Source organism: Notamacropus eugenii, chromosome 4 (genome assembly GCF_028372415.1).
Source record: "Notamacropus eugenii isolate mMacEug1 chromosome 4, mMacEug1.pri_v2, whole genome shotgun sequence".
In the NCBI taxonomy this organism is placed as follows: domain Eukaryota; kingdom Metazoa; phylum Chordata; class Mammalia; order Diprotodontia; family Macropodidae; genus Notamacropus; species Notamacropus eugenii.
In genome coordinates, this window is record NC_092875.1 from 50,330,869 (window position 1) to 50,343,761 (window position 12,893).

Genomic DNA, 12,893 nt, shown 5'->3' on the forward strand with positions numbered 1-12,893 from the left:
GGTGCCCGGCTCTCGTTGGCCTTCCGAAGAGAGCGGAAGTCGTGCTGTTCCTTAGAGCGCCCCCAGGAAACACGCTCCGCCACGCTCTCAGTGCCGCTGGGGCCCGGCCCTTAGAGAGCCTCCAGCTCCGGGACCTTTCACCCCTGGGGGAGGCGGGGCTCGGAGCGGGGAGGAACGCTTCCGGGGGGACGCGGAAACCTGCCACACCGGCCCGCCCCTCCCCGCCCCGCCCGCGGCAGAGCCACGTCTCGGCCGGAGGAGCCGCAGGAGCCGCCACCGTCGCCGCCGCCGGGGTGAGGAGAGCGGCGGGGCCCAGGGGCTCGAGCCGCCGTGCGCCGCCCCGGGAGGGAGGAGAGTCCCCCAGCCGGTCGGGCCCAGCTCCTGCCGCTGCGGCCTCCGGCTCTGGGGCAGCCGCGGGGTTAGAGCTGAGGGGCCCGGGGCCTCCGGCCACCGAGGAGGAAACTGAGGCCCGAGGCCCTCGGCGCGGTAGCCGAGCCGAGCACTGGAATCCCGGGCCTGCCACCTCCAGCCCGGCGGCCGGCCCCGGGACTCAGCTTCCCCGCCCTGGGGAGGGTGGGGGGTGGGGATGACCCCAGGAACCGGCTCTCACAGAGCACGTGACGGAGGGTATCTCGTCGGGTCCTCCCCACACCTTGGGAGGGGGAGGCCGGGACCGTCTCCATTTTACAAACGAGGAAACTGAGGCAGGCCGCGCTCCAGGCACTTGCCCAAGGTCACCCAACTCCCAGGTATCCGAGGCTGCATTGCCACTCCCCCCCGGGTGGCTGCGTTCGAACTCAGACCCTGCGCGTTTGCTGAGGCTGCCGGGGCTGGGGTGGGGGGTCCTCCCTCCTCCGACAGCGCTGTCACCATCCCTGCCTCCGGCCCGAAGTGTTTGTTTACCTGGGGAGAGTGTGACCAAGGGTGGCCTCCAAGTCCACCCAGCCCTGGAGGGAGGGCCAGGGAGCCCTCCCTGAGGATCGGGGGGCGGACAGGACCTGGTGGCCCCCAGGCCGTGGGACTCGAGACTTCCTAGGGTCAGGGTTCCACCCCGTTTCTCCGCGTTGGGAGGGGTCTCCAGTGGCGTGTTCCAGGAGGAGCCAGCTGGACATGTAAGTCGCTGAATTCAGAAAGAGAGGAGAAATTCGTTCTCCTTGTCTTGGAAGGAAACCCCACCCAGTCCAGTCCTGGAAGCCTTTATGGAGTGTCCGCCCTGGGCTGGGCACTGTGCTGGAGGCTGAGGACCCTTGACCTCCAGGGGTGCCATGTTCTTCTGGGGGGGGGGTGTGTGACAGTTTCCTGGGAGAGGTTGATCCCAGCTAAGTAGCTGTTTCTGCTATTACTTTATATTAGGTTACCATCAGATTTCTGGTTTTCACTGATGGCTCTTGACTTCCATAAGATAAATCATGATTTGTATTTCATGTTGTTTGTTGGCCACGGGTTGAACAACTGTGATGACTGTTTTCAGCTTGGCTGCAGAGTAGTATTTAAGGATCTATGCCTAATTAATGGAACTGCCTCATCAAACATTGGCCTTTTTCAGGTTCATCTTGTTCATTCAGTTTTGTGCAGATTGCCAACCGGAACTTGGACAAGTAATGAATTAAATTTAAGCAAGCAACCGTGGATTTCTTAACCCAGAGACTGAATTTACATTGTGATTCTTCCAGACAAATAGATGAGGAAAAAATTTCCGGTTGCACATAGTGCTTCTGCATTTAAAAATGGTCCATTCTACTACCACCACCACCACTACTATCACCAAGTATTTCTTTTTTTTAAAAACTTTTAAAAATTAATTTGTTTTCAGTTTTCTACAGTAACTTCTATAAGCTTTAGATTTTCTCCCCCTCCCTCCCTGAGATGGCGTGTAATCTTATATGGGTTCTACACATACATTCTTATTAAACACATTTTCATGTTGCATAGAAGAATTAAAAAGAATGGGAAAAACCAAAACAGAACATAACAGAAGAGAAAATAGTCTGCTTCATTCTGCAATCCATTTCCATAGTTCTTTTCTCTGGATTGGAAGGCATTTTGCCTCAAGAGTCCATTGGGAATGTTTTAGGCCTTTACATGATCACCAAGGATTTCTGATGCAGGTAGCAGCTCTGAATTTAGTTTGTCTTGGGATGGGGGCATGGGGTTAAACTATAAGGCTAGTCAAGTGTCATCACCTTATGGGCCAGTTAGGTTTGCAGAAAAAAAAAGGTGTACTCTATTTTAATCTTGGCCATCCATTTCTAAAATTATTAAAATATATTAAAATATTAAAAGACAGTGTCAGTTACCTTTGCTGGAAAAAAATAATTCAAAGCACTTGACCATTGTGGGAGTGTGAGAACACTTTGTAGCTTTGAAAAGCTCTATAAATTCAATCTATAAGTTCAATTGGTAAACATTTAAAAGTGCACCTACTGTGTGTTTGCTGTATCTAGGGAGATACGGTGCAGAGCTAGTAGGGAGCAGTGATGCAAGTAAATAATACAAAAGAATAAGCAATAAATTCGTGACAGGCCCAAAGGATAAACAAAGATGTTCTTAGTAAATGCTGATTGGGGGCTGGAGGGAACGCTCCAGAGAAGACTGACTGGAGGAAATGACATTTGAATCAAAGCAGGAAATTGACAGGCTGGGTGTCGGTATTGGGGGAAAGATATCAGGGGTGTCTGGTCCAGGCAGAGAGTACGGAAGCCTGAAAGTGCAGGCTGTATATGAGGGCCAGCGAACAAGTCTGTTTGGCTAGAACAGAGAGTCCACAGAGAGTGATAGTCTGAGATAAGACTGGGGAAGAGGGCCTTGAATATTAGGCAGTCCCTCAAGCAATAGGACACTATTGGGTATATGAGGAAGGCAATTAATTATGCCTGGCAGTGCTAGTGAGGATATGTTGGATCTGGGAAGACTTACTAGGAAGCTATTAACACTAGTTCTAAGTCAGTGGTGATGGAAATTTTTGCTACACTAGTCCTAGTGGGATAGGGAAGATGATACAGATGCAAGAGATTTTTTGTCTTTAGAATTTGCTAACTAGACACTGCTAGGGGTGGCTAGGTAGTTCAGAGGATGTCAGAAAGACCCGAGTTTAAAGCCGCCTCAGACATTTACTAGCTGTGTGACTCTGGACAAGACACTTACCCTCTTGCTTCTCTTAATCCACTGGAGAAAGAAATGGCAAATCACACCAGTATCTTTGACAAGAAAATTTCATGGACAGTGGTCCACAGGGTCACAAAGAGTCAGACACAACTGGAAAGGAGAGGTTGAGGATGAGAGAAGGGTCAGAGACACCAAGATTCTGAACCCAGAAAACTGAATGAATTTTGGTGCCACTGACTGGCATGTAATATTTAAGTCAGGAGTAACAGGAGATTGAGGAAAAATAATAAGCTCATTTTTAAATGTAAGCTGTCATCATTGTTAATATAAAGGATGTTGCTTATGGGCAAGTTAATAATTCCTATATTCTATTTCTTTGTTCTTTGTGAAATGGAAATGAAACTTATTTAATAGGTTTTTTTACAGGCTTAATATCAGTGTTTTGTAGTAGAAATGATATTAAATGTAACATTCTTGTAATCTTTTGTCCTTTGCAAAGGAAGAAGAAAATCAGTTAGAAAAGTTTAGTAATGTTCTGGCTGTCCATCTTCACATATAAAAATGCCAAGCAGCTTGTCTGTGTAGCTTAAGTTTGGCTCATCTCTTAGAAAGCTGTTCCTGCCCCCTTTTTGTGGGAAATATACATCTGAAAGGTAGACCAAGGAAACCCAACTGTTAATTTTGAAAGTGTTCTTCTTGCCAGCCCTTCCCTTGCCCAGCCCTTTTATTTCTACTTGAAAGGGGCCCAGGCTTCAGGCCCTTTGTCCCTGTCCCCACTGCGCCCTCCTCTTTTTCCTGATTTCTCTACACTATCCCTCTGTACTTCTTTCACCCCATGGGCCAGGTAAGGCAACTAATGCTCTTCTGTGACCTTGTTACTCTGCTGCCTAAAAATCTAAAGTGACTCCCCCTTCTCTGTCTGAACTTAAACTTGGGCCTGGTATTCAAGGCCCTACCATATGGGCCCTTGCCCAGCCTTAGCCCATCAGTTTCCCCTTAACCCCTTCTGTGTTCTCATCAAACTAGAGTTGTCTCCATCCCTGTATTGTGCTTTGTGATTGGGGCAAGTCACTTAACCTCAAAGAGCTTCAGTTTCCTCATCTGTAAAATGGAAATCCATGATGTCGGTACTAAACTACCTCCAAAGGCCATTATGGGGGATCAGATGACATAATGGACCTCACCTACTCGATGATAAAGTGCTTCAGACAATTTCAGCTCTTTACTCTTACCTTGGATCATATCATTTGTGTTTATGGTTCATCCCTTATTGAGTCTTAGCTCCTTGAGGGCAAGCTATTGCCAATTTTCATTTTTGTATTCCTGCTGCCTAGCACAGTGTCTCACATATGCAGGAAGGGCTTAATCATGCATCCAGCTTGGAAATGCTAAATGTTTTTCTGAGAGTGCATGTTTGGTTACAGGCTGCCTCTTATCACTTCCTGGGTTCTCAGCTTGTGACCGACACCAGCCAGCAAATGGAAACCTTAGCTCTGTGTTTCTGAATGGATTTTGACTTGCTGATGGAGGGGGAAAAGCAGGACTCACCATTGGCTCATTCATAAGCTCCTGTCGGCACCACCACCATCTGGGCTCACAGCTGCCATGGACTCTTCCCCCAGTGAGCAAGGTGGCCTACTCGAAAGCAGATCTAGCAATGGCATCCCCGACCACTCTGGGACCTTTGTGACTCACACAAACAAAATGAATCAGGCCGATAGTGGGAAAATTCACCGTAAGTCTTTGGTGGTGAAGTGCTGTCTGGGTCAGCTAATGTTATTACTGAACGGTTTGGATAATTGTTACTTAAATACAGAGTTGTTTCTGGTGACAGTAATAGAGTCCTGTTGTTTTGTAGTAAGGCTTATCTCTAGAGATGAAGTAATTTTATTGTTTATTGTAATGTTTTACTGTTTCATGAAAGCAAAAATTGAAATTCGGAGGAGTAAACATTCTGAGAATCCTTTGGTTCTCCAAGTGATGAAATCAGGCAGTCACATCACTCTTGATTGTTTATTTAAAACTTCTCATTCGGGAGGTCTTAGGGGAGGAGGGAGAATAGCTTGAGTCCCTCTCACTTTAAAATTTCACAGTTTTCAGGAATCTTATTGGCTATTTTTCTTGTTTGATGCTATATTTAAATGTCATAATGCATATCAAGTAGAATATGAACCACCAAGAATTGGTAGTTCCTGGAGTATTGAGTGTCAACTGCCAGCCAGCAGTGTTGATTTACTATGTTTTTCCTTATGATGCCCTGACTCTGTGGATGTGTATCTAAGAAAAGTAGAAGTGCCGTGTGACCACATTGCAGCCACAGAATGGAGATTTGTGTTAGACTGAAATTAGCTGGAAGTACTTTTTGTTTTTTAATTTGCCATTGTGATTTTGTTAACTTGGCTACCAAATTCGTCTCTATTTTCAAATGACAAAATTTGATTGACTCACCATTCTTTATGGAATTTATCGTAGAGGAGGATAAGATTAATCCTGCCGAGGCATTGTCTGTCTTTGTATTTTACCTTTAGAGAATTGAAGCGTACTGATATACCAAATGTCACAAAACAATAAACTGAGCTTTCTGCCTCAGCCACTTCATCAGCTCTGTGACCCCATCTGCAAAATAGGATAATAGTGACACTGCCTGCTAGTTGTGAGGAAAGAGCTTTGCAAACCTTACAGCTCCGTGTGAGTGTGAATTGTTAGAATTTCACCTTACCAAAACACACATGCTTTTTCTAGTTCTTGTAAGAAGGCATTTAAGCCCTTTAAACTGCTTGGATAGTTGTTGCTTAAACGTAAAGCAGGTCTTGGTGACAGTTGATTGCTCTATATGAAGGTTTTTCTCAGAGATAACGAAGGCCTGCTGTTGATTGCATCATCCCACCAGATTACAAAAGTGAAATTTGAAGCTCAGATGAGTAGAAATTTGGAGTTATTTGGTTCCCTGAGTTGGAATTCTCCAGTCCTCTTCCCACAGAGTGTGAGATTGAAATCCCTTTTAGGATTCTGAGGCAAACACATCCTTGGGCTCGGCTTCTCTAAAGATCAGCAGGGTTAAAAGTACTAAAGCAATAATGAACACTGAATCACATAGTTTGGTTCTGTGCACTTGCTCGGCCTCTTAAAAACATGGCTTCGGTCTTTGCAGAGGTTGATTTCTACAATGAAGTGAAATTCACTTCACGTAAACTCAGCCATCAGCTCTCGTGCTCTTCTTTGTAGCCTTTACGTCACAGACTCATCTGTATAGATGGGCACAGTCCCTTTTTTGAAAGACATTTTTGCCTTCTGACTTGGTTAAGATTTTCTCATGAATGATTAAATTTTTAAAAATTTCTCTTGTACTTTGCACCTGTTTCTGTTTTTAAAGCAACATAAATTTTTATTTCAAAGTCAACCCATTCAAGAAGTGATCCTTTAAATATATTCTTAGCCGACCCCTAGTTGCTAGGTACAAAAATAGTAGTCTGTAAGGCTGTTGTTTTGACTTAGGGCATATATTTTAGGAAAAGTTTGGTTTAGCGGTTCATCAGCTTGGCTCAATGGACAGCAAACCAACAGCTTTGTTGTGTGTGTGTGCGTGTGTGTGTGTGTGTGTGTGTGTGTGTATGTATGTGTGTGCATGCATGCATGTGTATGACATAGAGACAGGGAGACAGACCTTGGACAAATTACTTGACCTCTCAAAGTTTCTGTTTCCTCATTTATTAACTGAGTGAGCAAACCAACCTGCCAAGGTGTCTTCCTGATCCAAATTTATGATTCCAAGGTCGTTAGGAGCTAAGTCTCTGGTCAACTCTAAATATATATGGATTGATGGATTGATTGATTGCATCTGTTGATAAAAATCAAGTAGGTTGGTTGACAGATCTCCTTGGTCCTAGTCTCGGCTTTACCAGTATTTCATGGATCATAGAATTTCTTTGCTAAAATGGGGATAATGCTCATAATTTAAAAGTGAATTGAATGGATTGATTTGTTTTGCTTGATTGCATTTGGAGGGGGAGGTTATTGAGTAGTGACAGTGACCAAAAACAAAACAAAAAATCAAACATTTTATCAGGAATAAGGGGCTATCAGACACATACTGCATCTATTTAGAGGCCAATGGGCTAAGATTATAGATATGTTTTCCAAGCTTCAGAAATTGCTGATTTTGTTGGTTTGGGTTGACCCTCTGGTAGCACAGGGTTACAATCCTGCTGTAGCTCAGGAGCTGGCCTTCGACTGTCCTGGGGTCAGCCATGTGAGAGGGAGCTGTTGGGACTCTAGCTCTGAGGCCCATTCTCAGGCACCAGATATACAAGTTGTCACTGGGTCTGCTTTAGGCACTGCATTTTACATTTCCATTTACTTTTATAAAGCAGAGAAAAGTTAGTAGGATTTCTAACTATCCTTATTTACTTAAATGAATAGAACTCTTATTTTTAAAGAGCAGATTAGCAAAATGTGAACCTGCTTGTGTCCATCCAGCTTTAAATCACCTCCTGTTAATGTTTAATGAATAATATGATCAAATGGAGGGGGGGAGTGGAGGGAATTTCCCCACCAGAATCCCACAGTATCCCAAAGTTGCTTTCTTTTTTCCAGGTGCCAGTGTTAATGTTAACCAAGTGTCAAATGAAGAAGGAAACATGGAGGAATCCAACAAAGGGGACGTCTGTCAGAATGGACCCACAACCCATTTCCCTGATCCTCCATTGTCTCTTGATTCCACCACCAGACCATTTGGTCCTGAACCATCTCCAGGTGTGGCTGGTTTCCATGACAACCTAAGGAACTCTCAGGGATCTAGTGCTGAGGGCGTAGTTCTTAGAAAAGAAGCTTTGCAGTCTCTCAAACTCAGTCTTCCTATGCAAGAAACTCATTTGTGTAAGCATCTGTTTACTGTAGTGCCCCTTCTCTCCTCTGCTGCATAAAGCTTTCACTCTTTTCAAAGACTTCACATGCTACCTGAGAAAGTATTTTAACTTTCATTAAGGTACCTGGGGGGGTGAGGATTGTGGTTTACAATCTTTTTTTTAATCCTATATTTGCTTATTGCTGACTATGTGGGGTTTTTGTGTTTGCCACATTAGCCTGATTCTATAGAAGATAAAAATGAATCTGTTTGGGAAAAGGAACATCATACAACATATTATGAAGGAACCATGTTTTCTATTCACACGAGCACTCTGGTCTTTGCCTCACCACAGAATGATTAGGAAATTATTCTTTGGGTATTTTCATGTGTGGGAAGCATTTAACCCCAAGAGAAATTTGCCGCTGAACTTACCTGCCAAAGCTCTTATATAGCCTGTCAAAGTTTACAGATGAATTCTAGGGGCTCCTTGGTTATCAGGGATTGATTAAAATCTTCACTAGTATCACTTCAAGATTTCAGGGATCTGTGCTGTGGTTGATATGAACGCTACCATCATCAGCACAGATCAAAGATCTTATATGCATGAGAAAATAGTCTGTGCATTGCTGGGGCTGTTGATGAGCCTCACTATACTGAATAAGGCTGGTTCTTGAGACAGGCATAAAAAGTGTCTGTCCCCAGGCCCACGCTTCTGCCATCTTAAAAAAAAATTTTTTTGTAAAGTATCTGAAAATGGCCCTTTGTATTTTTCTACAATGTAAGTTTTTTCCAGTATTACTTCTTGGGGAGGGGTTTTCCACTTGTGGGGCCCTCCTAATGTGTTGCACAAAAGTGAATCCCCTGATTTTAAAATGAGAAGAAAAGTCACAGGTTTGATACAATCACATTTCCTTGGCACGTCCACAGGACCTGGTCCCTTTTCTCGCAACAACAACAAAAGCCAGGGGTTTTTCTGAAGACTGTTGTCTCTGCAGACTAACGCTGTCAGAGAATTGTTTCTCTGCCTTCTGCCATCCTAGGATTTGACATGACGGTATTCCCAGGATTATTCACAGGCTACTAAGACAAAAGCAGAATTGGGCCTCCAGACCTTCTCTTATAGCCAGACGCTGCCTTTTCTGTTACCTGCATCTGGCTCTGAGTTGTCAGTTTGTAGCCCAACCCCTTAAATATTTTGTGCTTCTCTTAGGTGCTTTTGTCCAGTTTATGCACAGAGCTTTTATGAATGCTGATTGGATACCACATAAACCACTGCATAGCATAGCTCATTGTTACAGGGATTCAGATAAACCATCAGTTAAATAGTATTCCTGAAGATATATAAAAAAAATAAAGGACTGTAAAATAACAGTTCTTTCCATGTTTCACTAGTAGCAGTAGAATTATGTGGTTCCACCATACATTCTTGTGTTGCCTGCTGGGAGCCTGTAAGTAGCAATCCTGAAGCAAGGAGAATGGGTCAGAGAATGTCCAGAAACAGGCCACGGGCAAAAACTGTGGACTTTGAACTTGATTTTATTTATTATTATTATTCTTGTGAATAGTGTTTCAGTAACCTCATCATTATTGCTGTGTTACTGATGTGCTCTGCCTTGTGTATTTTGCCAGCTGTGCTCAGTGTCACTGCATTTCCTCACTCATTCTCGGGTGGTGACTAAAAGTGGAAGAGCAAAGCTCCCTCTCTGCCTCTTTTGGTCTCTGAGTTTTACATGCTGCCTTTGGTTTAAGGAGACTTTTATATCCTCTAGGTTCAGCTGAAGCTTCGCTTCCCTTGGAAAAGGAGGAACAGATACGACTGCAAGCTAGAAGGCGACTTGAAGAACAGCTCAGACAGTATCGAGTGAAGAGACACCAAGAGAGAGTAAGAACATTGTCACCAATGCACTTCTCACAGTGCGGGCTGGTGGAAAGTGTGGTTGGGACACGCAAGAGCAGAAAGGAGCCGAGAACCCTGAAAGCCTGAAGGAAGGAATAGCCAGCTGCTTTCTAGAACTAGAGAGTCTTTGAGAGGAGGGGCCTCACACATCATCCAGTGCAGCCCACGGCTGAGCACGATGCTCGCCAGATCTGTCCTCGCTGCCTCAGCTCACGGGCCTTTGGGCTGTGTGTCAAGCCCTCTAAAACTCCCAGGTTTTTTCACATAGACCATGTCTTGCTGTCCTTTTCCTGGCTTGTGCGTTGGTTGTTTGGCCCTAAAGAGAGGACTTTGATCTCTTTTACCTTTCATCTTATTGATGTCTTGTCCTCTCAGCCTGTTATGATCTTTTTCGATCCCAGTTCTTTCATCCCTTTGGTTGCTGTTGCTCTCCAGTTTCATGTCATCTGCAGATTTGATAAATGTGCTGTCTCTTGATAAAATATATGCCAAGTCATTGGTAAAATTTGAAATAATACTGGGCCAGGGACTCCAGATTCCAGAGACCACCCTCCAGGTTGACAGTGACTCCCTAATAACTCTTCTTTGGGTCATTTAGCTGGATCTTACCCCATCATCATGACCTCCCATCTGTCTCCTAAGGCTGTCATGAAAAGATGTGCCTAATACTTGACTGAGCCTGCCAGTCACCTGCTGACTCTCAGTGAGTCCTTCTTTCCCTTCCAGGCACTCGGAAACCCTCCTCTTACTGATGCTGTCTGTCCTGCTAGGAAGCACGTAGGCTCAGTGGCCTGTCCAGGTGTTGAAGCCCCTATTCTCTGACCTTTTTGGAAGAATTTTCTGTGGTTCTGGGAACTTCATTCTGGACTAATGAGCAGAAATCCTGGAGGGCTGGTCAGAGGCCCACATACTATGTCTTCTCTCTCTCTCTCTCTCTTTTTTAGTTTTCAGCATTCACTTCTATGAGTTTTAAGTTTTCTCCCCTTCCCTTCCCATGATGGCATGCAATCTGATATAGGCTCTACACATACATTTCTGTTTAACACATTTTCACATTAGTCATGTTGCATACAAGAATTATAACAGATGGGAGAAACCATGAGAAAGAAAAGAGTCTGCTTCGTTCTGCATTCCGACTCCATAGTTCTTTCTCTGGATGTGGATGGCCTTTACCATCATGAGTCCTTTGGAATTGTCTTAGGTCCTCGCGTTGCTGAGAAGTCTGTCAAAATCAGTCATTGCACACTGTGGCTGTTTCTGTGAACAACATTCTCCTGGTTCAGCTCACTTTGCTCAGCATCAGTTCATATGAGTCTTTCCAGGGTTTTCTGAAGTTTGCTTGTTCATCATTTCTTATAGCACAACAGTATTTCTTTACATTCACATACCACAGCTTGTTCAGCCATTCCCCAGTGGATGCACATTCCTTTGATTTTCAGTTCTTGGCAACTACAAAGAGAGCTACTATAAATATTTTTGTATGTGTGCATCCTTTCCCCATTTTTATGATCTCTTTGGGCTACAGCCCTAGAAGTGGTATTTCTGGGTCAAAGAGCCGTGTCTTCTCTCATAGGAGCTGAGCAGCTCTGCTTTTCCTCCACTTTGTTCTTCTCACTGTTTGCCCCAGCAGCCGTGCTGGTCCATCGTTGGCCTCCAGCTTGTCCGTTTTCTAGTCATTCTTCTCCAACCCCATTCTTGGCTTAGTCTGAGCTTTAGTTCTCTGTCCCCACCATCTTTGTCAAGTGCCCAGAGGCTGGCTACAAATGGTGAACTATTTTTAGCTACAGTGGCTCCTGAAGGAGGTCTGCTGAGGTTTGGGGCAGTGAGAGAGTGTGGTCTGGGATGGTGGAGAGAAGCCCTCTTGCCCTCCCCTCTCTCTCACACACACAGGCCGAATCACAGCCCTTGGTAGTTTTGCTTCACTGAAGGTGAAGGGAGTAGGAAGTAAATCACACACTGTGGCTTTTAACCTTCAACATACTGTTTGTTTTTGTCTTTTTCAGTCTAATCAGCCTGCATCCAGAAACCGACCTACCAGCACCCTGGACCCAGAGCTCATGTGGAACCCAGAAATCTTACCCAGAGCCAGCCCAGTAGCAATGACAAAAGAGTATTCCTTCCTCCGGACCAGTGTCCCCCGGGGACCTAAAGTAGGCAGTTTAGGACTTCCAGCACATCCAAAGGAGAAAAAGAGTTCCAAATCAAGCAAAATCCGGTCTCTGGCAGATTATAGAACTGAAGATTCAGAGCCTGGAATTGCTAGTGGAAACTTTCTGGCTTCTGACTCTGCCAGGGGCTCCCTGCATCAGAACAGAAGCAGTTTGACATCAGTGGTATCTGAAATCAGCTTAACTCCTGAAACAGATGACCGACTGGAGCGTTCTTCAGTGGCAGGAGACAGCGTCTCTGAACTGGATGGAAGCGAAGGCGGCATGAAACTGGACGGCAATGACAGTGACAGCTCATCTTACAGCAGTGTCTCTGGCAGAGGAGCATATGGAGTGTTGAGCACAGTGGATAGGCAGGTAGCTTCCTACCTGGTCAATGGACAGGAGATTAGTTCTGAGGCAGTGGGCCAGTTTCCTTCCATTAGAGATGTCCTCCAGGCTGCTGCAGCTGAGCACCATGCCCCAGAACCAGATATCAATGGGGATGTGCAGAGTCGCAGAGATAGCATTTCCAGCAGGTAAGGACTCATGGAGGTCCCAGCCCATGCAGTAGCCTTTTCCTCCTTGGAGGCTGTGTCCACTTGTGCAAGCTTGTGCTAGTCACTGAGCTATGCAGCAGGGGAACAAAGACAAAGCAGAGGCTCCTCAGCATCTGAGGGGGGCTAATGTCGAGTTTTTCGGCAGTTCCTCAGTAGACTCTGTCAGTGCTTTGGTACTTTTTCAAAGGAAGTGCAAACAAGCATTTTCTTGGATCACAGGATCTAGATCTCAAAAGGAGTGTTAGAGATAATTTGATCCAGTCCCCAGATTTTACATGGGAGGACGCTGGGGTGTAGAGAGGTATGTCATTGGCAAGGTCCTGCAGATTGTAAGTAGA

At 45.0% G+C, this 12,893-nt stretch overlaps 1 protein-coding gene across 4 annotated transcripts in view; it reads left to right on the forward strand.

Moving 5' to 3' along the window:
• The first annotated feature begins 171 nt into the window (after positions 1-171).
• The window catches only part of GOLGA3 (golgin A3), a 41,794-nt gene continuing 29,072 nt past the window's right edge, over positions 172-12,893 (forward strand). Inside the window, exons 1-5 of one of the 4 annotated variants that reach the window (XM_072600797.1) lie at positions 207-293; positions 4,530-4,840; positions 7,699-7,980; positions 9,721-9,833; positions 11,852-12,534. In XM_072600797.1, coding sequence (XP_072456898.1) covers positions 4,711-4,840; positions 7,699-7,980; positions 9,721-9,833; positions 11,852-12,534 — 1,208 coding nt within the window. In that variant the 5' untranslated portion in view covers positions 207-293; positions 4,530-4,710. Of the gene's footprint in view, positions 294-4,529; positions 4,841-7,698; positions 7,981-9,720; positions 9,834-11,851; positions 12,535-12,893 lie in introns of all 4 variants that reach the window. The other 3 variants (XM_072600798.1, XM_072600799.1, XM_072600801.1) reach the window with 3 other exon arrangements.